Source organism: Columba livia, chromosome 20, assembly GCF_036013475.1.
Source record: "Columba livia isolate bColLiv1 breed racing homer chromosome 20, bColLiv1.pat.W.v2, whole genome shotgun sequence".
NCBI classification, from domain to species: Eukaryota; Metazoa; Chordata; class Aves; order Columbiformes; family Columbidae; genus Columba; species Columba livia.
The window spans coordinates 5,250,372-5,275,948 of record NC_088621.1 but is presented as its reverse complement, the minus strand read 5'-3'; the positions used below and the strand labels follow the sequence as shown (position 1 = coordinate 5,275,948).

General features: G+C 49.9%; 1 protein-coding gene and 1 long non-coding RNA gene across 3 annotated transcripts in view; one reads left to right on the top strand and one right to left on the bottom strand.

Moving 5' to 3' along the window:
• Nucleotides 1–25,577, top strand: part of LRRC75A (leucine rich repeat containing 75A) — a 78,604-nt gene that overhangs the window by 4,345 nt on the left and 48,682 nt on the right. Inside the window, exon 2 of one of the 2 annotated variants that reach the window (XM_065037024.1) lies at nucleotides 7,224–7,293. In XM_065037024.1, coding sequence (XP_064893096.1) covers nucleotides 7,234–7,293 — 60 coding nt within the window. In that variant the 5' untranslated portion in view covers nucleotides 7,224–7,233. Of the gene's footprint in view, nucleotides 1–7,223; nucleotides 7,294–10,210; nucleotides 11,165–25,577 lie in introns of those variants that run through there. The other variant, XM_065037023.1, reaches the window with a different exon arrangement.
• LOC110358526 (uncharacterized) lies at nucleotides 4,873–11,154 on the bottom strand. The gene is made up of 2 exons (XR_002413009.2): nucleotides 11,008–11,154; nucleotides 4,873–9,449 (listed from the first exon to the last, which is right to left on the bottom strand). It is a non-coding gene; the product is annotated as an uncharacterized LOC110358526 (long non-coding RNA).

Here is a 25,577-nt window from a genome sequence, read left to right as displayed (position 1 = left end):
AGGGGGGGATCTATGTTGTGCCAGCATGGACATCTATAAACAGAGGGAGGGTGTTTTTGAGACTGACTTAAAGAGAAACCAAAGTGATTGATTCATTTGCCTCCAAAGATACAACAGAGAAGAACCCACTCAGCAACACCAGAAAGATAATTGAAGCCAGAAATCTCTTTGATGTCTCTGGGTTGGTTTGGGGTCTGTGTTTGGGGTTTCTCGCCTTGCTTATCCAGGGGTGGTGTTAATGCTGGGGGGCTGCTGGTGCGTGGGGTCATCTGCTGTGTGGGGATGGATGGAGAGAGGGGCTGGGAAGTGCAGCGTGTCGGATGGGAGTGGGCAGGTTCATCGGTTTCGTTTTTGCAGTGTGGGGACTTTTTGGGGGCTGTCATAGCTTTGACAAACGTCAATACGGAGCACCCAAGTCGGGAAACCCTGCTGTGATGTAGGGCCTGATTAGGATGATTTCTAAGTCACGGGCAGCTTCGTGCCCTCGGCGGATGGAAGTAGCTCCATTGGGCTCTCTCTCACCCACCACAACTATTTGCTGTGACCAGTAACACCTCTCGCTTTGTACAAACCTCGCCTGTCTTGACGCCTTGGTGCCGAGGGATTGGGTTTGTGTGTATTTCTATTAAAATTCATGATGCACAATAAAAATTGTGGTGAGACTAACCGCTGTTCAGGAAGAATTGAAGACTGCTGTTCCTGGTCGGTAAATGTTTTACAGAGCTAGGGGTGCGTTCAGAGAACGCAGGCTTGAATTAGAAGCATAGTTGTGCCTCTGCAGTTGAGGGGTTTAAATTGGAAAAGAAAAAGAAATCAGCTCTCCTGTTGTGGCAAAAATATGAGCTTGGGTGAATCTGAGAGACACCCTGACCTTGGCTTCTGGACAGCACCTTGTGCTTCTGCTCCAGCCTGATCGTGCTTCGAGTCCTCAGCTGCAAAACAGAGATAAAATCTTTCTGCCCCGATGGTTGAGGAGGTAGAAAGAGCCCCAGGTTGGGACAGGATCGATGCGCTCAGCAGGGAAGAGCGTCGGTGTGAGGCTGCTGCGGTTGTAGGCGGCCGTCTCGCGTCTCTGCATCGATGTTCGTTAAGTGGGAGGTTGTGTTTCGGAAGGATTTTGTGGGGGCGGCGCGGTTCGTGAGCCTCCCTGGGGTGGCCAGGAGGAAAGGCAGGCCCTGGGCTCCCCGCCGTGCCCCGGGTTACTGCTGCCGGTGCTCACCGCCCTGCACCGCGGCTCGAATCCAAAATCAGATGTTCAGAGCCCTGTCTGCAGGAATTCAAAGTGCTCCTGGATTATTTCAACGCCGAAGGTTGTAGCGGGAGGGGAGAGCCGCAGCATTTAACTTTTATTTGATTTCTCTTTCTTCTTCTGCCTTTTAAGACTTTCAGGCCTGTAACTTTCCTTCTCACCCCCCTGGGAACCCCCCATCACCTCCTTCTGCTCATCCCTTATCTGCAGCTGCCAGGCAGCTGCTTTGGTCCTGTCCTCGCAGCAGAAATGTGGCTGTTTCTATTGACAGCCACCTTGATAGCACAAGTGAGGACTAGAAGATACCTGGGAGTACAGGTCTCCCTGTGCTTTCAGTTTTTCCTCCTATTTATGGCCAGAGTATTCCCACACAGCAGCACGGAGAAACCCTGGGGTGTCTGTTGCACATCCGTGGGTTGACATCCTAAAGCCAGATGTGCCCCTGGGGTAACGTGTCCAAGCACAGGTTTCCTTCTGAAGGCGCCATATGGAAATCCAGACTCCATCCCCTGCAGTGAGCCTTCAGAATGACCCAAAGAGACCCACACTTGGCTTTTCCTCAGGGATTTGGTAGGGGTGGGCTTAGCCTAGCATTTAGGAGCTTGTACAGTCTTACGAATTTGGGTCTAAAATGTCTGAAAATGTGAACACACATTGACAAAACTTGTATTTCAGGGGTCTGAGCTGTGGTCACAACCAACTGAAGTTCCTCTGAAGAGCTTTGGCTCTTCTTCCCTGCTGGGGGTGTGATATCCCAGGTCAACAAGGAAGAGAGAGACAGGGAACATTTAGTGCAAGATCTGAGACAGTTGGGTCTTGGGATGTCTCATCCTTGCCTCTAAATAGCAATACTCCCTTGGCTCTCCAAGATCTAACACTCATCTTCTTACCACGGAAAATAAGCTCTTTGCTCAAGAAGCGAGGGCTTTTATCTAGATTAGGGCTGAGAAGACTAAGCAGGGAAGAGGCCTTTGAGTTTGGGCCGGACTGCTACCATCTGGCACTTGGATGAGCTTCATCTGTTCTTTGCTGAATCTTTTGGGGGATTTTGGGTTAATTTGTAATGCTGACCGACCAAAAAAAATCACTGAGTGTCTGAACTGATTGTCCCGTGACAAGAGCTTCTGAGCATCCTGGCTGCTTGTGTCCCCTTGATGGTAATAGCAGAGGCTCTGAGTTGTTGAAGGGCTGTGAAGCAATCGCTGTTGTCGCTGTGCTGATGACACAGAGTCCTAAAAACGCCACTTTAGACATGGCAGCATGTTGGGTGTGCAGAGGAGCTCCTGCCCCTGGTGCGGTTTGGAGCGTGGCCCCTGCGCTGGGTCTCTGCAGAGGGTGGATGAAGGTCTGATCCACCTCTGGGTGATTTCTGTGATACGTTTTAATGTTAATTTTGCTAAGTGATGGTGACTATTGTTTTTAATTGCTCTGAGATCAAGTCTAATAACTGCATTTTAAAATGTCGCTCTGTTGATCCTATGGTACTTTCATGTCACCTTGCTCTTGCAGGCAGCATCACTGAGATGCTGAGCAATGCCACGAAAGGAGCCCCACGGTAAAGGGAAAGCACATCCAAACTTCTCCACACTATTTCTAAATTTTCCCCCGATTTTAGGTCTAGATTTTGGGTTGTGGCTCATCTGCACAGCTCATCTTTTCTTTCTAAAATGCCCTAAATTTTTGATGCTCCCACCTGCGAAGCAGGGAGGGCTGTTCACCCGCATCCTCTTCCTCCAGTCCCATTTTCTTTTTCCTTAAGAAAGCTGCAGTTTCTTTCCTTCTGTTTACCTTCATCAGATGGTTTGTGCTGTTATTTTCTTGTCCTACCTCTGCCTGTCGTGATGAGAAAAATAATCCTGTTTGCGCTATTGAGAGAAAAAAAAATAGCATTGAGAAGAGCAGATTTGGGATTTCACCTGCATCGTGAAGGCTGCGAATTGTGCTGCTCCGGCTGTTTCCCTTCCATTTCTGCTCTTCTGCAGTCCCCCACAGTTGTTTTGTATTTAACATCTTCCTTTTATGAACACATTTTCCATCTGGGTTGGATTATTTAGGCATCCCAAGGAATGTTTGAAGCTGCATCTCCCTTCCCCCTCTTCCCAGGAAACAAATATTTTATGCAAAAGACTTCACGGGCCCCTCATATAGCGCCGGTTAATTAATTGCCTCATGGGGAATGGGGGATGAACAAACCCAGAGCTGAGTGAGTGCTGGTGATTGGGCACATGGGTCTGGGCTTTTCTGCTGCGTTGGAAAAGGGAAAATCCTCAATTTTGCCAACTTTTCTGACCCTTCGGGGTGACTGGAAGAACAAGGGGAGCATTTGCCAGCAGGGTTAAAATCTGAGCCGTACTCACAGGTGCATAGATCAGGGATCTTGGGCAACTTGGCTGGGAATTCAGGCTGCTAACCTGGGGATGCGCTGGGGGAGCAGGCGGAGGGAGCGTTGGGATTTTAATGCCTGAATTAATCCTTTGATATGATCTAAAATCAGGCTTGGTTTCGCAAAGCCTTTGCCCGCTCTGCTCCCCCACTGCGGTGGGAGGGGACGGAGGGGCCGTGACCCCGCGAGCGCTCGGGATTGCTCGGCAAATTCCCCGTTGAAATTCCCCATGTTTCCCGCCAGTGCTGAGTATGTCACGCTGGATCAGGTCAGCCTGACTCGCGTTACTGTGTTTTGCTGAAATGACCCCAAAACGTGTGATTATTTCCATGAAACAAAATTGAATCTTGCTGCTGGTGTGCTGCACAAGGCAAGGTTTTCTTTTGTTGGGGTTTTTTTTATGGCCTACTTTATCCTGTGAATGAGGCTTCCCATCAAATTCTGCATCGCCAGGGAGGTACCTGTTAGGTCAGTATGGAAAGAAACGTTGTCTCAGGTTCATCCTGGGCCAGGGACCCTCCCGGCAGGGAGGATGAAGGCAGGAGGAGATGCATTATTAAACAGAAACACGGTGTCATGTTGATGCCAGCTGCCTTGCTTCCAGTTGCTTCATCCCAGTAAACCCATAAGAAAATTAGCGTTTCTGAAATCAGAAAGTTTTCCTTGCCCAAGTGAATTAAAACTTTGATTTTTTTACTTTTTTTTTAATTGTTATTTTGAAATAGCAACTTTTTACTCCAGGTTGGAAAGAATCCTGTGGTTTAAGCTCGTCTGTGCCCAGGAAGTCTTGGATTTAGGTCAGTTTTACCCCACGCTTGAGAGATTTGAACTGCAAACACAAAAGACTTCGCTTATTCCTTCTCAAAAGAAGGGTCTTTTTGGTTTTATCAATAGAGAAGGTGTCCGAGCTGGATCATAGCATCACTTTGGGAAGGTCCAGACCTTGCTGTGGTTTCCCGCTTGGGCAAACATGCTGTACCGCTCTTTCCTCTAAACAGAATATAATTCCTTTCTGCTTTAACAAAGTTAAAATGAGGAGGATAAAACTTAATTTTGCAATTAAACTAAGACCAGGCTGTTATGCGGTGCAGGATGGAGTTTGCTTCTCATCACTGAAAGCTTAAGCCTAAATTTTCTGCTATTTTGGATCCCTGAAAACAGTTCCTTCACCCCAGATAAAGCCCCTGATGACAGCACAGCTCGTCAAGGACGCATCCAGTCAATGAATCCAAAAGCAAGATGAAATTATGAGGATTTATTTGTTGCCCTCCCCCTCCCATCTGCACTTATTGTCCTTTCAGGCTCTATTGAGCAGCAGGTAACTGAGCCTAGATTGTTTTCATTTATTTATTATTTTAACCCTGGAGAGCTGCACATTTCTAACCCGCATGAAGCGCAACCCTCAGGTGCTGAGGCTGATCAAACCCGAGCTGAAAAGTTGCTTTTCCCTGACCCTTATCAGCAAACACGTCCAAGCCCTGCACCGGGCAAACCGAAAAGACTCCAAACAAGAGGGTTTAAGCAGCTTTGCACAAATAGGATTTGAACCAGTTTGCTTCTGATAAACAACCACCGAGTTCAGCTCCTCCTACTCAGCCCGATTAGCTTGGGTGGATGGGGGTTATTTTGTTCTTTCTCTAAAGGCACCATGGGCTTGGCTGGCAGTTTATTGTGCACGTTGGTAAAGGTATCGCCGGCATCGCTCTTCTGCGTCTGACACTGAGATTTGATGAGGCTGAAGCTGCCAAACGGCAGCAACTTGATCTCAGGTGCTGAACTCCACGTCCTGGAGCAGCAGCTGATGCAGGGAGGGAGCAGGAGCGCTGGGCTGAGGAGCTCAGGGACACGCGTGGCTGGGGGTGTTGGTGCTTGTGGTATGAGAAACCTTTCCGTTTTGAAGCCACCGATTCGAATTGGTAATGGTTGGGAAGTGCCCATGGTGGGAAATGGGCCAGTGAGCCTGGTTTGTGTCCCCACGTTGTCCCCAGAAGCCACCTCAGCCTGGTGCTCACAGCAGCACATCCATCGTCCCAGGCCAGCTCCACCAAACGGGTTCTAATCCCGAGCAGAAACTGGAGCAAATAACCCAAGTGCTTAATCCAGTGACATCGGCACATGCAAACCAGACTTAATAAACTCCCATCATGACAGATGACCACCCTTCCCAAGGTCAAACATGGCCAGAGATGGGCTGTGGCAGGGACGGATGGGGTCGGCCCCTCCAAAACATTCGTCTTCACGTCACAGCTGGATGCCGGGAAACATTTGGAAAGCATCAGGAGCATGAGTCAAACCGACTCGTGGCTCTTGGCTCCGACCAGGCGCTGCGCTCGCTTTTCCTTCGCCGTAGAAACGGTGCAGTGCGACCGGCTCCTCCGGGAGGGCTGGGGGTGATCCTGGCAAAGCATCACCCCAACACAGGGCTGGTCCCAACAGGGGTTTCACCTTTCCCTTTGGTTTTGGCTGCTTTACCCCCTCCATGGCTGTGAATGCACCCAGCACCGCACGGCTGGTGATGGATTAACCCCTCCAGCACTGCTGGGTGTTCACACCCCATCATGGGTCAGGTACCGGAGCCTGGGAGGGGATGTGACTCCAGGAGAAACATCCAGGAAAAAATTTGAGATTTGACAGAGATTTGACTTCCAATCCCATATATGAATTGGCTGTTTTCCTAGCAGCGCGAAAGGATAATTCTCCATGAAAACGCTCATTGATAGTTCTTTTTTAACTGCTAAAGCATCTCAATAACTTTTCCCTCCAGAACAAAGTTGCAGAAAACTGTCCAGGCCTTTTTAATCCTGCTGGAAGGAAAGCACAGGGGGTAGTTTTCAGGATGACTCCAGAAAAATATTTGGCAGCCTTAACCTCCTGCTAAACAACTTTGGGACAGTGTGTAAACAGTCTTCTGGTTCTATAAACACGGCATCCAGATTGTTGAGTGGAAAAAAAGCTGAAGCCATCACGTGAAGGGAAGATGTATTGCTTCCGGCAGCTTAAGTATTTTTATATTCTCTCAGGGTTAAGGGTTTGAGCTTGGACATATTTTGCATGGGAAATCTGGGAGGAGAGAGAGGTGGTGCTGGAGGGGGAAAGCACCTGAATCTGGAAAAATGTGAGATTATAGAAGCATCTCTTGACAGCAATTCCCACGCACATTGGGTACCCAAGCATGGTGGGGAGCAGGTTGGTCCTTGGCTGCTGGTGGGGTAATGGGGTGTCCCCACATTTTGGTGGCCACCTGGCGAGCCTGGCTTTGCCAAGGGAATGGGGCATTTGGAAGTGAAATGGTTTGGCCAAGGGTGTTACAAGAAAAATCCCAATTTCCTTCTGTTGCAGCAGAACTGCTTGGAAGTGCGTTAGGGTTTGATTAAAATGTAGTTGTTTTCCTCTGAAAATGCTTTTAAAGATACAGTTATTCTAGTTTAATAAAAGTAATAAGGTGTAATATATTAATAATTAAAAAAGAGGATGGTGCTTCCATCTATATTGCGCTGATATTTCTCTGGCTGCTCAGGTTGTGTTCTCTCTTGCTTTGGGGGATGAAGACATGGATATTTTTTAAAAATCCTTTTCACTTGCATTTTCTAGCTTGGGCTAAATGCAGCAAATTAATTCAAAGGTGAAAATGAGAAGATTTTGTCCATCGCCCAGAGGAAACGTAAGTGTTTCTATGTGAGATTCTTTCATTTCTCCTTAAAACCATCTCTCAGTGTATGTAATATGTCTCATCGTTATATTGCCCCATTTATCCTGGAGTTTAGTTCATCTGCAATTACATCTTGCAGCATTTCATAAGGCCCTTCAACCCTGTCTCTCTGCTGTGCCTTGTCAAAGCCGAATTGAATCATGCTTAGGATATGGATAGCCTTTTGTTCTTTTAAAATCATATTTTTCAATTTGGCCTTCTTCCTCAGAAATTGTCTCCTCTTGCTGGATTTGGTGATGTCTTATGGTAAGGCTGGTTCTTTGTTTTGGTTTTTTTTGGGGGGGTTTTTTGTTGTTTTTTTAAGGAAGAGACAAAAATCACGTTAACTCTGGAATTCCTTTAAATGCCATCTTGAAAGTAATATTTCCTATAGTCAGCCTAGTCCTTTCAACATAGTGAGTAGCACTAACCTGAATCTGATGCTGACATTTAAAATTAATCCTAATCACTCCATCCTTATCAAGAAAAATCAGCAAGTCCTGTGCTGCCCTCCAAAGCAAGAGTCAGTTTTATCTATGACTAAGCTGAAACCAAATGTAAATGCACGGGCACGTGCAAAGCAGTTTGGTGGTGGGACCTCACCTGGGGTGTCAGGGAATGTGGCTGCATATCTCTGATTTCAGGTATTTGATGCTGAATTTCCTCCACGCCAGTTTATTCCATAAGGTTATTGACTTGTGGCATAGGTGTTCCCTGGCTTCTGCATAATGCATCAGGAAGCTCATTTTCACGTAGAAGCCAGAATGTTCTTAAATCTGAGTTTTGTGGGAGAGGAGAAGGGCTTTTTTCTATGGTCTTGTGATCTCAAGTTATTTCTTTCTAAAATAGTGGACGTTTCTAACACACCCTTACTATTAGAAATCATAAGGAGTATGAACTGAGCTGGGGGAAAGCGAACTCCCTTAGACAAACATCTACTAATTTGCAGTTTGCACACATCTGCACTAGGGAAAAAAATGCATATTGGCTGTGGATCTGCTAAAGAGTTTAGCAGAACATTTCACGGGTCAGAGAGCTGCGGGACAGACCTGCCGCTCAGCACACAAGTGCTGGGGCCAGGTTTTTCGGCACTGGGTGGGCTCGGTTTGCACACAGGTGTTTTGAGCCTGTATGGAAAATTTTGTGTGTGTGAAAGCTGAGTGCTGCCCTGGGCTTGGGTCTGTAGGCAGATGAGACCCTTTTGTGGGTGTAGAAATGAGTGACACCCCAAGATGGAGCATTCCTGGGGGATCTGCAGGTCTTGTACCATTGAGCCACCAGCACTGAGCCTGGAGGCGACTCTTGTACTGCCCTGAGTGGTCACGGTGCCGTTGCATCCGCTCACAAGGAGTGTAAACCCGACCCAGCAGCACTTGGCGATTGCTTTGCATTGTTGTAACAGGAGTACACACCACACTCTTTATTATTATGGGTTTTTTTGCTGGCTTTGTCCTGTGCGCTATAAATAAGCCTGATCAGGAGCAGCAGATAAACTCTCTGCCCTGATGACAGACATGTCATAAGTGCAAAGGTTGGGTTTTATTTATTTACTCGGGGCTGTGGTTACTGTGGCTCAGCCCGGCTCTGTCTCTGGTTCACACAAGCTCATGGTAAACCAGAGCCAAACCGTACTGATGTCAGTGGTGCTCTGCGCTGTTCTTGTGGTCCATGTGTAAAAATGCGTTACAGCAGTTGGCTTTTGGAGTTTTAGAAACAACTATGTGGGCCTCCATCCATTTGGCTATCCAGGAGAGCTGCAGTTTATTCATTGACACAACACAATATTTGTGTGTTTGTGGATGTGCAGTTGCATGGGATGCAGAGGAGGCAAAAAGTTCTCCTGTGTTGCTTCAGGGTTATTTCTAACACAGTTGCAAAATGCTCCCAGAGCATCTTCCTGCAGGAGATGGCTCCCCCAGGCCGGGCACTGCACAGCGTGATGGCTGCGCTGGGTCTCCTTCTGCCCTGGCCCAGCAGAGGTGTGGGGATGGATGCACAGAGTTTGCTGCATGTCTGTGTTGGAAAACAGCCCCTGGCACTGGGAGAGGGGCTGGGGCCTCATCAGTCTAAAGCTTATTCCTCTCAGGCATCTCTTGAGCAACCAGTCTCCTGCAGCAGATGAGTGGTCCCTGTTTAGAAGAGAGTTGTTCATCACGATCTTTATTCAAGAGCTTCAATCCATGCCCTAAGCCCTGCCAGCAGAGCGCCTGGAAGATAAGGAGTGATTGAATATTGGATGGAGAGCTGCTGGAAGGAGCAGCGTGCGTGAGGGGCAGCAAGGGCTTGGGTGAGGATGGAAGGAGATGGAAGGCTTTGACTGAGGCAGGGGATGGCAGGGCACAAACACTGATTTCCAGATGGGCACCGCGGGGGGTTGAAGGTGAGGGAGGAAGCCAGGAGGTGCAGGAGCAGCCAGGGTTTGTTATGGAACCGCAGCCAGAGCCGGAGCTGCGAGTCTCGCAGGACCCCCTGTGCGGTGCTTTATCCCGGGGACGGGCTCAGCGCAGCACCCGCGGGGACAGGCGGGGCCGGGTGCGGAGACCTCCCCAGCCCACTGCACATCCCTGCGGGGGACGGGCACGGCCAAGCGCTCGTAGGTCCCTTTGGGTGAGAACCCAGCGGAAAACCCCTCCGTGCTCCTCCCCGGGAACCACCGGCGGGGATGCCCCAGCCTGCCGCCCCGGTGCGGTCCCCGCTATACAAGCCCGGTGCAGCTCCCCTGCATGCAACCTCTCCGGTACAAGCCCCTCCAGATGCAGCTCCCCCCAGTGCAATCCCCAGCTCTGTGGGGCGAAAGGAGGCGGTGGAGGAAGGAAGAGCCCCGTCCGGCTCCAGCTTCCTCCGCAAGCCCTGCCTTGATGCCCGGTGCCCGCCCCCAGCCCTCCCCGTTGCATGCACCCCCAGCTGGGCGAGCCCAGCCCAGCCGCGCCGCCTCCCCGGGGAGCTCCCGCCGCGCAACAGTTGCCCCCAAATCGTGGCCGCCCCTGCCCCGCCCCGGGGGAGCCCCCTCGGCGCCGGGAGGAGGAGGAGGAGGCAGCGAGGGCGGCTCGGGGGTTGCGCGGAGCCGCCGCCGCTTTGCAGCGCTGAGCACCGGCCGTTCTCATCGCTGCCGCCGCCCGGAGCCGGGAGAAGAAGCTTCTCGGATCCCGGCTTCTCGGTTCCCCGCAGCGATGGAGCGGGGCGGCGGGGCCCCGGTGCGGCCCCTCTCCGCCGGGCGCTGCTGTCCCCTCCTTCGTCTGCGGGAGCGGAGCAGCCCCGCCGCCGCGCACCGGCCCCCCTGCTAGGCTGCCGGGGGCACCGAGCCCTATCCCGCACCCTCTGAACCCCTTGTGCATCCTCCCAACCCCTCGTCCATCCCTTTGTGCATCCCCCCAACCTCCTGTGCACCCCTAACCCCCTCTCGCATCTTCCCCACCCCTTTGTGCATCCCCCTGTGCACTCCCAAACCCTTTGTGCATCCCGTCCATCCCCTTGTGCACGCCGCATCCCCCTTGTGCTCCCCTCCCGTGGCTTCCATCCCCAAACCCCCTTCCTTCCCTTGCATGCAGCCCCAGAGCTGCGGGAGCTGGGGCCACACACCATGGGCACCAAGCAGACCAAGGGTTGCCAGCCGGGCAGTGCTGCGGAGAGCCCCCCGGCCCACCACCGCAAAAAAGTACCCCCCAGGGAAAGGGGGGACTTCCTCACCTCCCTCGTGGTGAAGTCCGGCGAGAAGTTTGGGAAGGGTGGTGGCAGCAGCTTGCCCCCTTACCACCGGCGGATCTGCATGATCCAGGACATGCTGGTGCTGGTGAAGCAGGGGAAGCAGGAGGAGGCCACCGAGCTGCTGAGGCACCTGCGGCAGGTGAGGATGGGCAGGTTTCTCCTGGGGGGCTTGCCTGCTCGCGGTGGGGAAAAAGGTAGTCCAGGAGCAAAATACATCCCATCTTCAAAAGCCTGAGCAAAGAGGGGGCACGCTCAGTTTTTGCGGGTCTAGCTTTCGTGGCGTAATTGTGGGGAAGTGGCTGAGGAGCTACAGGGTGGTCATGGTGTTGGAGATGGGAAAATAACCCCCGGGAGGTGCTTTGCATTGTCTGCAGCAAGGAACCCTGCCGGGTGCGTTTTTGTCCTTCCCTTCATTGCTTTGCGCTGATAGCTCTGGGGTTTGCAGCATGCACAGCCCACTCAAGGAGGTTCCCACTCAACTTTCAAAAAGTTTGATGTTTAAAGCAGATCTGTAAAAGCGCTGAGGCAGTTTGAGCCAGCAGCTTTTGAGAATCAGCTCCTTTCTTCCCAGCTCAGAAATACCGACAGTTGGCAGCTTTGCTTTTCATCTTGTTCTTTTTGATACACAATCATTCGGTGAAGTTTGGCTGGTGTTGACCGGGGCTTGTAGAAATGAGTGTGCGAGAGCGGGGAATTATTTGTACGGATCCTGAGACCTTTCCCCTTGATAGTCTGTTTGAGCTGGGCATTAGCTGAGAAGCAACACCACGGAAAGTTGCTGTGAGCAAACAGAAAGGTAGCTGAGGAGCACTGCTCTGTATCCAGCAAAGTAGCTTTTAACCTTTTCTACTGATAGATGGTGATAAAAAGACTGAAACGCTGGGCATTTTCAAGGCTCTGGGGTATGCAGGGCTTTGAAAAACAGCAAGTTTTCTATGCAAACTGCAAACAGACCTGGCTACAAACTTGGTTTTTCTCCCAAGGAGCCTTCAAGGCACTCAGCTGTTCAGAGTAACCAGTTTTACCACCTGGGGAAAAGTTGCTTTCCTGCCCCATAGATCTGCTCAGTGTCAGTCTGTCTGCGTGCAAACAGCTGGTCCAGAGTCTCCTGGTTTCCCTCTTGATTTTTTTTTTCTTATTTTTTTCCCCCCATTTTCTGGTCCTGTTAACTTTCTAGCAAGTGGATGTGTTGCCTGGGCCATGTCCCCGACCCCTTCACCCCCTTGTGAGGCACACTTCCAGTTACCCGTTGCTGCCCGGCTGGTTTATGTGACTCGGGACTATCTTTGGAGCAGTCCCGCTGAGAAATCTGAACAGTTTCATATGTGTTTGCGTTCCTTTATAGGAAGCTCTTGTGACTGACTCTCAACCGTGAGATAAGGTGCTTTTTCTGAGACAAATGTGTCCCCTCCATAGGAGCTGGGGGTATGACTCTTGGGGACAAGGACCCTCTTTGTCTGGGCTCTGTGCGGTCACAGTGGGTGACACGCAGCCAGGAGATCGCCATGGGACAGAAGCAGCCGTGCGTCGGGCAGCAGATCCGTGCCAAAATGTTGTCCCCTCTCAGCCCTGTCAAACCCTTATCATTGCACCAGCACCTATTGGAGCTGGCAGAAAGGCAGGTGCTAATTTTAGAAGGTGTTTCTATCGAACACCCCCCCAAAAAAAGCACGATCGCAGTGCCTGTGAAGTACTATGAGTGCTCCCAAGTTCTCTCCAGCTTCAGACGCTGTTTTTTCTCAACAACGCTTTGGACCTTCCTCTCCTTCCCCGCGGGTTGGCCGTACAGGGTGTGAGGGAGCTGGGATGTGTCACATCAGCTGCCCAAATGACAAATCTGACCATGGGGCATCCCATCATCTGACTAAGGGGGAAAAAAAAGCGCTATAAATCAATTTTAAAGTTCTGGGGAAAGCAGGGAACCTGTTACAGTCAGATAAGTCTTTGTGAGTGAGTGTTTCTGAAAAGCTTGCTCTGATAAAATATATCTTAGTGTCAAAATAGGGAACATTTTGTCCTAGATACTATAATAGACTCGAAGCACATTTTTAATGAGATGGTATTATTTCTTGCCTCTAGGTAGTGAATGTGGGATACCCCACTGAACAAATCCTGATCGCTGTGGTTTTTGATGGGCTGACTTTTGGGAGGTGGCGTTTTGGGGGTGCATTGGTGGTGCTCAGTTCACTCTCAAGGATCTGGGGCTGTGAGGCAGTGGGAGTCTTCGAGGGCTGAGCTCCTGCTGCTTCCCAGCTTGAAAATGTGGATTTGGGGGGAAGGACAGGCAGAGAGGGATGGACGGCTGGGGCAGAGACCTCTTCTCATGAGCTACTAATGCAGCATCCACCGCAGAGGGGTTGTGATGAGGGTTGCTCTGTGTAGTTGCTGATGTAACGTGCAATGATGATGATGCTGCAAACCAGGTTTTCGAGCAAACCTGGTGACCTGGTGCTCAGCTCTCACCATTGTTTATTGTTTTTATTTTTCGAAAATCCCTGTGATTTAGGTCACTGGGAGCCTTTCCACTGACTCGACCAAGTTCTGAAGGCATCTCAGCATGCTGGCAAGGGGTGGGTGACAGCATCACCGCCTTTGGAGGTGCCCCATTCTTTTTTTCAAGTGGGATGAGCATGTTGCCAGACCTGAGTCTGCCCAGCCTCTCAGCTTTCTTTGACATAATGTCCTGCCCGACCCACCCATGACAAGATGAGGTCTGGGGGTTGTTCTCTTCCCGCCTGTCAGGGCCCCCACAAAAGCTGTGCTTGATAATCAGCCAAAGGGCAGCAAACCCATATTTTAAATGTGCCGGAGCACCAGCAGGTCCTGCCTTTCCATCCCCACCACTGGCACCGATGTTCAGCGATTCACCCAATTTATCCATCCTGCTTCCCTCCCCTGAAATAGGAGTGATGCTGTTTTCGTTACAGGCTTAATTAGTGTTTCCAAGAATGCTTGGAGGCTGCAAACAACTATAAAAATGCTAAGATACAAGGTAGACTTCTCTTTGCTGAAAAAGATTAAAACCGTGAACAGCAGATGGACTTATTTGTTTCGAGGCTGCTCTTCAGAGAGGTCAGAAGTGGCCTCTGGTGCAGCGGCAATTTGATCCAACTGCCTGCCCTCAAAATAACATTTATGTTATTGCTGCCTGCGAGGGGCTGGCAGCGGCCGTTCAACAGGGTATGCGCTGTTTGGGCACAGCCGGCCTGATTTTACAACAGGTTCTTTAGTCAGAGATACCGGTTGCTCTTTCCTTCTGCTCTGGTAACACTGTCAAGTGCCTGGAGCCCAAACCCCACCCTGCAAAATTAAAATCCCATCCCAAAAAAGTGCTGTCTGCTGCCCTCTTTGGATGAGGCGTGTTTTCCCGTAAGCGGTTCAATGTATGGGAGGATAAGTGGAAATACACTGAAATACTTAATACTTTGTTGAGTCCAGAGTTTGGGGCTGCAGGAAGCTTGCTAGTCACCTGGATGGAGCTGGTTGCCTTTCATAGAAGTAATTGTTGTGCTGAATAATTTGGAATTCTGTTCCTATGCTATAAAGTAACTTCCTAGATTTACCTGTTGGCATCTTCTCTGCTTTCCTGCAAGGAGCTGCGGTAGGGCCTCACTCTTAGAGAGGATGAAAACTGACTTAGTTAAGGGTATCCAGCACTTGGAGAAGCCTGAGACCCTGCAGCCCGACCCCACCGGCTGCCACCGGTGGGACAATTGTGGCTCCTGTTTGCTGATGAATTGCTGTGCCTGTTGCCACCAGTTGCAGAATGGGCTAGGCTTTCATATTATCTAGTATATTGCCTTTTTTCTGCTTTTTTTGACACACTCTTAAGTTTCAGTGGTTAAAGCAGCCAAGCGCTGTCAGTGTATTAAATTCTGGGAGTGTCTCTCCTGCTGGGGAGAGGATTTGTAAAACAAAGCATGTTTTCCTCCTCCCCGCTGCCAAATGGATCGTTTTCCCAAGTGAAATGGTGAGGCGCTTCCCAGCACATTACGTTTCACTCGAAGAATTTGCCATTGGTTATGGCTCGACGTGGAGCTTTTGCTGGGCTGTTGCTGCTGCTCCGGTGGAGCTGGGCTGGTGGGAGAGGGGAGGAGGAGGAGGAGGCATCTGCCGGCTTTGGGCATCACCTGCACAGGGCAGGAGGTTCCAGGGATTAAAAGAAAAAACAAAAGAAAAAAGGAAAAGAGGGCAAAGTATTGTAATAAAAACCTCCGGGCGCCGAAGATGGCCAGCAGCCAAATGGCAAGGTCCAAGGTGTGGCAAAGCTTCATGACTTGTAAGGTGGCTTCTCTGCTCACACCAGCCTCACCTGGGTGATGATGGGGTGTGAAGGGCAGGGGAGAGGGGTCAGGGCCCCAAATGGGCAAAGACACCACGATAACTCCAATTTGCAAGAAGGGGCCGGAGACAAACGTGTTCTGGTGCCCACGGAGCCAAGCAGACCCTGTGCCCATGGTGCAGGCAGCCACCTCTTTGCTGGGGACAGACTGGGACCCTGGTGGTCTGTCCCCCAAATGCATCCCTGCCATGGATGCAGGCATCCCCCTGCCCCATCCAATGCTGACCCCGGGGTTTTGCAGCCAAACGTTGGGGGGAACAAGGCAAGACGTGTCCCAACGCCTGCCCCGCTGGGTTGGTGATTAAATGCCTGCTGCTTCTGAGCAGCTGCCTGGTGCCAGGGGGACTGTGTGGTGCAGGGATGCTTTGTTAATTAAATGATGAATATCTTCATCGTAAGAGGGGGCTCGGCCAGGGGGAATAGTAGGGAAAAAAAAGGCTAATGTAGCGACAGTTCACTTTGGGTTTCTGTGAGCTTCTCCTTGCTACGCCAGAGCAAAGGGCTGCATGATAAAATTAAAAAGCAGTTCTTAGAGAAAGTCCTTCTGCTTAATTAACGTTTGCAAGTTCATTAAATGGCAGCCAACTTACCCAAGTTGTGCCTGTGATTTATATCACACTGAGCCCTTCCTCCCTGTCCCTGTTTTCTTCCCCCAGTGCTGGGGGATTTGCCCTGTCTGGGGAGGCAGGAGCTGTCGTGGGGGTTTAGGGCAGAGTTGGGAGGGCAGCGAGCTGTGGGCTGGGACAGTATGAGATGTCGAAAGGCCGGGAACCTTCCTGGGGAGGGTCAGCATCGCTTCTCGAGCTTGCAAAGAGAAACGTGGATGTGTCCAAACCTTCTGGGGAAGTCGGCTCCAGCATCTTGTGGGTGTTCGGAGATGCTGAGATGGGGAGGGGAAGGTTTAGCTGAGTTCAGACCCCTTGGGCAATGTTACACCCGGGCAGGCTTGAAAATCAGTCGCCTGTGAAGATGCATTTGGCCCCTTGGTGTAACTTTGTCCGTTCGCTAAAAGCTCCTGAAGCATTTTGTGGCCCAATGTCAGCCTGGTCTACCCTGTTTCCCTGAAAATAAGACAGAGTCTTATAGAATTTTTGCTCCAAAAGATGCTTACTTTTTTACATGTGTAGCTGCGTGGACACTATGTAAATTGACTTTTTAATGAAGTGTAACTAGGGCTTTGGAGTAGGGCTTATATTTTGAGCATCCTCAAAAATCCTGAAAAATCATGCTAGGGCTTATTTTCGGGGAAACAGGCTTTGTGTTACACTTTGTGTGTTACACAACGTGCCCTTTCACAGCACACGCTGTGTGCCAGGAGTGCTTTCGGGGTGATTTATTTCCCCAAACTGTTCTTCAGAGACAGAGATGCTGTTGCATAGTAGATCCCTGTGGAGGCGAGTATGTTGTCAGGCAAGTTTACGGTGGTTGCGGTGTCTTTGGCAGCTCATCAGGATGAAGACAAAGTTTTTCGGTGCCGTCTTGTCTCAGATTCAAATTTTCTCCCCAAAGGATGCTGATCCCCGGCTTTGCACCTGCCTGGAAGCACATGCTTCAGCCTTCACGATGCCAAAACTGCTTCAATATTCCTCCTTAGCCGTGTGGTTGGATGTGCTTATTGACATCTAGAGCAGAGCTTGGGGAGCGCTGTGGTCTGGTTGATACGATGCAGCTCAGCCATAGCCCGTAGGTGCCTCGGAGCTGGACTGTGCTGTGCTGTACTTGCTCTTGACCCTGTGCACACCAGCCATGGGGCATCACCCCCTTGGAGACCATCCTGTGGCCCCTGGGACGCCGGAGGACCTCAGCAGCATCATTTCTGCCACACGAGCAGTTGCCTGGTTCCTCCTGGGCACTAAGAGCAGCTGATGTGCCCAGGGCTGGAGACTTTTGGCTCCCCGCATCCTGCGAGCTGCTGGCAGGAGGGCAGGGATGAAGAGGTTTTTGTGGCATCGGGCTCGTTTTTTGGCGGGGGAGCTGGGGCTGAGGCTCTGCCTGCAGCTCTGGGCAGCGCAGGTGGAAGTTGGGTTGGTGGAAGTTGGGCAACCGGCTTTGGGATTTGCACTGTTTCCTCTGGTTTGGGTTACTGATGAAACCACCAGCACACCCCACAGTTATTTTTAACCCTTAGGCTGGAGGCATTGACAGCAAACGGTGGTGCCTGGCAGCGGTGGAGTCTTTTCTGCTCTCCTCACCGTGCTCCCCGACCCTGCCCTGCTGCAAGCTGCAGTTTTGCAGCATCCTTTCTCTTCTCGCTCCCCATCCTGGCTCCTTCTGCTCTTTTTTCTTCCCTTGTGGGATTCTCAGGTGGATGCATCCCAGTGTTTGCTTGGCATCCGAGCAGCCTGGTTTTAATTAACCCCCCTGGAAGGTGTCTGCTGCTGCTCCTCCTAAGGGAAATGTATCTTTGGGGGATGCTGAGATGCAGGGAGGGAGGGGAAGGCCAGGCAGTGCAGGGAAGGGCAGAAGTAGGACGTGTTTGGCACCGTGGGCTCAATGTGCGGAGCCCCTATATGCAGTAGTGACGCTCGCCCTGCCATGGGCACGGAGCACAGTGGGTTTTCTCTGCTAACAAGAGCGTCCTCCCTGGGACTGGGTACCCGAACAGAAGCAAGGTTCCTGCCTGTGCCCTCTCTGGAGCCAGAGTTCTCCAAGCTGGCAGAGGTTAATGGTCGCAGTTGGCAAGCCAGCCCCTAATCAGCACTTTATCTGTTTATGTAATAGCAGGAATGTGTCTTTTTTCCTGCCTCCAGGCTGCTGCAGCTTTCACATCTGATGTGAAATGCAGGCAGCTCCAGGCTCCAGCCCTCAGACAGGCTGGCATGCACCTTTTTTTTCTTTCCCTTTTAATCTCGCTTCAACCTATAAAATCCCAGTGTCTGAGGATGTCTTCTCTTGCCAGCCCGTGGGTGTGACAGCTGTGCAGAGACCTCCCTGCAGATCCCAGCACTGGGACCTGCGCTGTGATGGTGTGTAGGGGTCTTGGTGGGCAGGGATACAGGGGAATGCACTCAAAATTCAGTGTATTGTAGCTTCTTATTAAATTTAGGTCAATAACAATATTCTATGTGTTGTGGGGGGTTTGTGACCACGACCTCCTCTTAGGTAAAGAAGATGGTTATATATTAATATTAATTTCATTCTTGTGCAAAAGGGGTACAGGATTTTTTCAGCGTTTAGCTCCTTCTGCAGGTCCCAGCCAAAAGCCTAATGTGATTTAATGTGTAATTCTGCTTCTCTCTTTTGTGTATCTCAGCCTCTTTCTCCTCCAAATTCTGGAGAAAAGACCAGCGAATGGTAAATTTAGTCTTACTTATAAAAGCAAAAGCAAATTGTCCTTTCCCTTCCCCCCCAAGCAGGAGGTTTTAGCTCCAGTTACTCCTGGCTCTGACCTTGCTGCTTGGTGAGCCGGAGCTGCTTCTAGCTTTCCAGAATTCTCAGGTCTTTCTAAGACTCTCTGCCTTTCAGACTTTGTGTCTTTCAGAGTTGGTGACGCTTTCATAGTGCAAGGGTTTGATCCTCGGCCATGCACCGGAGCCGACGGGAGGGAGATGCCTCCTTCCTCGTGCCTTTGGGTATCTTGAGGGGCTTCTCATTCCTTAGGACATCTTTGTATTAAATCTTCCCAGAGGCCTGGCTCTCTTGCCATTACAGAGCAGGACTCAGGTTTGTTATCAGTGGAAGAATTTCGTTACACGACATGTCTGGGTTTTACGCATGTTCCAACAGCCTTGTTGTCCCACGTTTGGTTTCCTTGAGCTCTGCTATCCACAGGCTGCTGCTTTCGGTCCTTTAATACCCTGTTTGCCTTTGGGGTTGTTTTTTGGAGAGTAGCAGCTGCATTTCTAGGGCTGTTCCGCTGCAGACCTGCTCCTGCTTCCGACTGCTCGTCCCTGTGTGGTTTTGCAACGTTTGTGGATGTGCTCGCGGGGAGCAGGGGGTTGCGTTCATGTGTTGCACAAGAGGTTGTTTCTAAGGCACTGTCCCTAAACTTGTAATAGTTTTTGAGTTGAAATGAATGAATATTAACTAAAGGAGAGCCCAGCCAACCAGCCTGTACTCCAAGCAGGGCCCTCAAATGCAGGGGAAGGGTGTGCAAGTTTCTTTGGAGGGTGGGAAAGTGTTTGCTGGGTTTCTCAGCTCCTTGCTTTACGTTTAGCTACAAAAATAGAGAAAATGAATGCTAGCTGGGAAAGCAAAAGTATGCCAGGTTAGCAAATCTGTGCCTGGGAGCCCCTGGTCTCGTGGCCGGGTACCACATTGGAAATGCTCCCAGAGCTGCCTCTTCCTCCGTCTCTGGGGATGCTTAAACTGGGACCACGGGGGGGACGGCTGGGAGCTGGCGAGCAATTAATTACTCTCCTTTCTGCAGAGCTGTTCCTTCGCCCCCATCTTCCCCAAGGCCAGGCAGATCTTGGCACGACAATTAAATCCCAGCAGGGGAAAGCGAGATCTGCTGAGGAAGGAGAGCAGATGTGCCCTCAGCCTTTCGCAGCCTACGGTGGGAAATAGTTATTTCAGCTGGAGATGTGCCGAGCGTTTTTGCTGGGACGTCTCTCTCCGTTCCCACCCTGTCTGTAGAGCTGGTCCCATGGAGAACAGTTCTTGTGGTGGGGAGAGGTGGTACCATCTCTCTGACCATGGTTTGGGGAACCCCTACCTCCTTCATATATTTCCATATATACCATCCATTTGGATACAGCTCTCCCTGCTTCACGACTGGAAGAGCTGGGGATTTGAAGGAAACCTCACACCTGGTGGCTTCCTGGGCGAAGGCGGAAAGCGTGAAGCAATTTGGGATGCGAGTGTGAATGACCTAGATCCATGGTCATGACCACAGCCAAACTCAGCAAGGAGGGAACGGTGATTTAAGCACTCAGTTTTTGTGGGAAGGGATATATTTTTTTGGTCATTCTGTAAGAAAGAGGATGTTTTCCTCTTTGGTTGTAAAAAGCTGCTTCTGCTTGGTGTAATCAGATACTTCCTTTTCTGAGCAAGGAGCCTGGTGGATCTGGGGGCATTTATTTAGGCAGCTGTTTGGCTGGGTGATTAATTTTTTATGTTTTTATTCTAGTGGGAAATGTTGAATTTTGGGCTTACACGATAGATTTATTTCTTTGTATTTCTGACTCAAGCTGCATGGAGATGAAAACAAGAGTTTAAAATGCAGAAAACTAATATTTTAATGTTATTTGATCAGTTAATAAACTAAAAATATGCTGGACGTGTAGGGCAGACAAAGTAAACATCTCAAAAACACATTTTACATTTAAAACTAGTTGATTCATTAACTAGAATGTTTATTGTACATAATGAATTACACTTCTGGTCACCATAATTAGCGATCTTGGCCACCTGGGTTGCAGTTTACTTGCAGATTGGAAAACGTGCATTTCTTTGTTGTACTCATGGTTTGTTCATGGAGTTGTTGAAGTTTGGGTGTTGAGCTGGATGAGGTGAATTAACTGTAATGATGTTTTCTTTGTCCTTATGAGCAAGCCAGGCTCCCCCAAAAGCTGTGTTTGTACTTCAGTCTTTTCTGGTTGTGTTTTCACCAATGACTCTCCCTAAAACTTTGGCAGCCAGCATGTCCTGCTTGCCTAGGCTAACGTAAGCTGTTTAATATTAAAGCGTGGCCATAGGCTGGCGTCATCTTAAATTGCTTGTTTGAAATAAGTGTTTTAAGGTAAATGTATTCGATGTTTAAAGCAATTTTAAATAGCTGTATTAATTGAATTTTAATGTCATTGGATTGAATCCTTGTGCAACCCACTCCTTAATTCTTCCTTAACAAAGTTGAGCATTTAGTAATCTCTTTGCTGAGCCAAACGCCTTTACCATTGGGTTTCTCAGAAGAGACTGAGCAATCCGGGAGGATCCCAACCTGCTGTATCTCCCTTACATCCAGTTTGGAGGCACCTGCCAAGGTAGATCCTCATAGGAGCTTCCAAATTCCTTGGTGCCAGAGAGGGAAGCTGCTATTGAAAGTCTTCAAGAAAGACTTCACTTTCCAAGCTTCCTCCCTCTGAGCCAGGTACCCAATCCCAGATCCCAATACAGAATACCCTCTGCTCTCCCTAATGGTTAAAACTCTTGTGCTGGAAATAAAAACACAGAAGCAGGGGATAAGACATGCAAAAATACTTATTTTTTTTCCCTTAACCCCCAAGACCTGACTTTCCTTCAATTATATGTTCCTGTAAGACAGCGGCAAGGTTCCCAGTTACCCATGGTGTAAATCACAGCACTGAGTCTTGGGGTGGGAAGATGGGGGACTTTTGAAACACCCTGAGAAAAGTGGAGGTAATTTGCCCCAGCTGATGGTCTCATCCATTACCTTCCCATTTAGCATCCCATTTTTCTTGTGAGTGTTTTGAGAGGAAACTCTCATCTCGACAGTTCCCTTCCTTGGACCGCTTGACAGCCTCTTGTAGAGCGGACAAGAATCAATATATTATTACGTGTGCCATTACCAACCTGTCAGGCTGTATAATGGGAATTACAGACTGGCTGCCCGGTGAGCGGGGCAAGGGTTGTGGTCTTTACAGCTGAGCCTGAGGTTGTGCTTTTCATCCTCTCTTCAGATTACAAGTGTAGCTCTTAACCAAATACTTTAGTACCCTAAAAAACACCGAGCATCACCAGCGTGGGTGATGTCCTTCCATGTCTCTGTGGTGTTACTCGTGGCAGGACTGCGATGTCTGAGTTACAATGGGCTTGGGAAAGACCCTGACCCAAGTGAGCGCTTGATGGATGTAGGTGAAAGCCGTATTTCTGCCCCAAAAGAAAGCTGTTGGTGTGTTGAATGTTCATAGCAGGGTTGTGTAGCCCAGCTGATGCTGCTGGGGACTCTGGGTTTGGTAAGTTCCTTCGTGCCTCAGTTTTCCCCAGTGTAAAGTAGGAGTGTGCTCTGGAACCACATCTGTTGGGGTGCATGGGGACTTGTCTTAGGGAAGGCTCCTCTTCCCTGGGACTTGCTGATACAAGCACGCTTTCAGTATTCAGCTGAGTTATTTCACTGATTTGGCTTAAGCAGGGGAAAAAGGTGTCTTTGAACAACATCTGCTTTCTGACATCTACTGTTTGAGTAGAAAAATCCAGCCCTTTCCATGGATGAATGCCAGAAGCAGTATTTCTCCTCTCTTACCTTATTACTTAGGATGAGTGTGTCAGCAGCCCTGAGAGCTGTTAGGACTCCGGGTTGTCCCAGCTTTTAGGATGTGTGCATCTCTGTAAACCTCCTGGGTGTGGGCACCATATGCCACCGCAGGTCCCTGCTCCCACATGGGGACCAGCTGCTGTAACTGTACCATGAGCTGATTTTCCAGTCCATGGCACTGCTTATTAAATGAATAGGCTGAACTGCAAAAAAGAAATGGCATGGATGCTCTTTCTGACCTTTTGCATGCACGGCTTGGAGCTGCTTGGTCTTCCCTCTTTTATCCTTCCCACCCTGTTGCTGTCCAGAGAAGGAGGGTGGAGAATTTGGCACGGTGCATGTGACAGGGTCAGCCCGTCTGCACCAGCACAAGGTTTGGCTCCGGTGAACCGCTCCATCCCTGTTCAAACAGATGTGAAGCAGTTCTCTGATGAGATTAACTCCCTGAAACATGGTAAAAAATCTCTGCTTGGGGTGCTTTCATCTCTTGCCCATCAGCTGCTATTCTCCACCAACACAAAGGAAATAAATAAGCTAAACTCCTCTCCTGCAAGCCATTAAAAAGAAAAAAAATCTCTTTTAGTGTTGCCGCATTGTGTAAATCAACTGTATTTTCTAGAAGGACTCATGTTTGTTTATGTGCCTGCCCTTCAGAGGAGACAGTGTCAGAGCAAAAATGTAGAAGCCTGAAATAATCTCAAAAGGTGGGAATAAGGTGCCGTTCCTGCGAGTACAGGTCATTTCTCAGTGCTCTCTCTGTTAATTACAGAAGGACGAGAATGACACCTTGCTGCAAAGTCCTGGCAGGACCCAATGCTGACCAAGTTCCATCTCTGGATACTTCATCTCCAACCAAGCCGATGGGGTGTCGCAGGGCTGATTTGCAGCTCATGTGCTCCGGGCTGTGCCGCTGGTTAAACTGGATGCAGCTGTCTCCAGAGAGAGCTGCACAAAGCAAAAGAAAGAGTGGGGAGGTGGAAAAGTTGGTTTTGTGTTCGGGTTCTGGACTGGGACCTGGGCATCTGCTGTGTATGTTTGTGCAATACACACTTTTTTGGCCTGACCTGGCTTTTACCATTATGGCAGCTAAATGTGGAAGGGCAGTGATGTGGAGGGAGCAAGCAGCAGCAGCAGGTTGCAGCAGGGCTGTGATGCACGGGGAGAGATGTGGCTTCACTGCCCATCGCTGCTGGGCTGTGCTCAGCCCTGGGCAGAGCTCGAGAGAAAGCCCTTGGCAAACCAAACGGGGCTGGTTTGGGGGTGAAATCAGCTTGGCCAAAAGGATTTGCAAGGGCTGGGTGCCAATGGGTGAAACGCAAAGGTTTATCACCCTTGGGAAGCGGGCAGGTGGGGTCTCTTGGCTCTCCTCTTGCAGCAGTCTTTGCCTTCATCACCCCTCCAAACCCCACGTAATAGGAGAAAGCACCTTTCCTGCTCACTTTGCAGAGGGAATGGAGGGGCAGAAAGGCTGAGCATCCCCCTGGTAAGGGAGAGAATCCTCTGGAGCAGCGAAAGCCCCAGGAACAGGGACAGCGGTGTCCGGAGGTGACAGAGCCGTGAGGAGGGCTCAGAGCAGCTTCTCTTTATCTCTTTCTGAATGTGCATGTCGGGAAAGATAAGGGGGGAAAAAAGGAAAATCATAAAGCAAATTGAATCTGCTTGTCAGCCTGCTGGCCCTCAGAAGTAGGTTTTTCCAACCTTCTCTACTTGTCAGTGGTGATTTTGGATCAGCCTGTGGGGTCTTCAGAGAGAAAAGAGGTTTTTTTTCTTATTTAATGTCTTGCAAAAGAAGTCTTTCCTTCAGGCATGATTCCTTGGCATTTCTTGCAGGGAAGAAGGTCCCAAGACTTGCTGTGTGTTAAATGCCACCCCGGCTGACTGCAAATGCCGTGGTTTACCCCCGTAAGGCTGTAGGTGTCTGGTTCACCACGGTCCAGTTGCTTCTACACTTGGACACCAGCCCAATGACTGTATAAGTCATGTCTCAGTGCTTGTCTTGATATTGAAATCAGCTGTTTCATGGCCAATTGAGGGATTTCAGCCCAGGGTTATGGATGTCTCGGTGGGACTGTAGCAGGGAAGGGAAAGCTCGGCTCGCCGGCAGACAGGGCTGCGTGGTGAGCTCATCCTGGCTTTGCTCTTGCTCAGCTCATCGTCTTGCATCAAGTTTCAGTGATTATTCAGCCCTGCGGTTGTATCTGGAAAGCAATATTAAGAGGTTGGTCCTGTGTGCTGAAGGTTTCTAGGGTTCTTCTTTCTCTACTGTTAACTTCAGGAGAAACTGGTGGTCAAAAATATTAGTGTTGGCTATTCTGAAGTTGGAAAGTAAATGTTCCTGGCCTGTAATGCTGTGGTGGGAGTTTCAAGCCAAAGATTTTTGGTTTAGCACCTGTGGAAATATTCTTTGGCCATAGCATTTCATGGGGTCTAGCTTAGTTTTCCCAGGAAGGCTCAAACCACCCGTGGAGAAGTACAAGGGATTAGCAGGGTGCTCTGTTACTGCCGGCATTTCAGGCCTCTGCTTCCTGGGATGGTGTCACATTGTAAGGAAACAGGGAAATAGCGCAGGGCATGGAGGCAGAGGCTTTTCTTGCTGGGTTCTTCACTGATGTTCTTCCAGGGTTTGTGCAAGGGGAGGTTTTGGCTGTTGCTGCAGTTTGCATGCACAGAACTCATGGGCACATTACCCCGGCTCTTCTAGAGCTGCCTCCTGCCTTGTTACTGGGATTGACTGGTGATCCTTCTAGTCCTCATCTCAGACCACAACAGTGAAGGGTGGAAGGAAACTCCCAGTCAGGTTGGGAGCAACAAGAAGCAAAAGCCTGTACTGAAATCTGCATTATGTCAGCCTGAAGTGCACGCGCTCTGGCAGGACTCAGCGGTGGAAGCAGCAGATTTCCAAGCAGCCGTCTCCTGCAAAGTGAGCTTGAGGTGTGGTTATTGTCATGCACAAGTGTCAGCTAATAGCGTGCAATCTGCTGGGCATCAGGCTGCCACAAATCCATCATGTGCTGAATTTCCTTCGCAGAAGGTTCCTGTGCAAAGGTGTGTTTT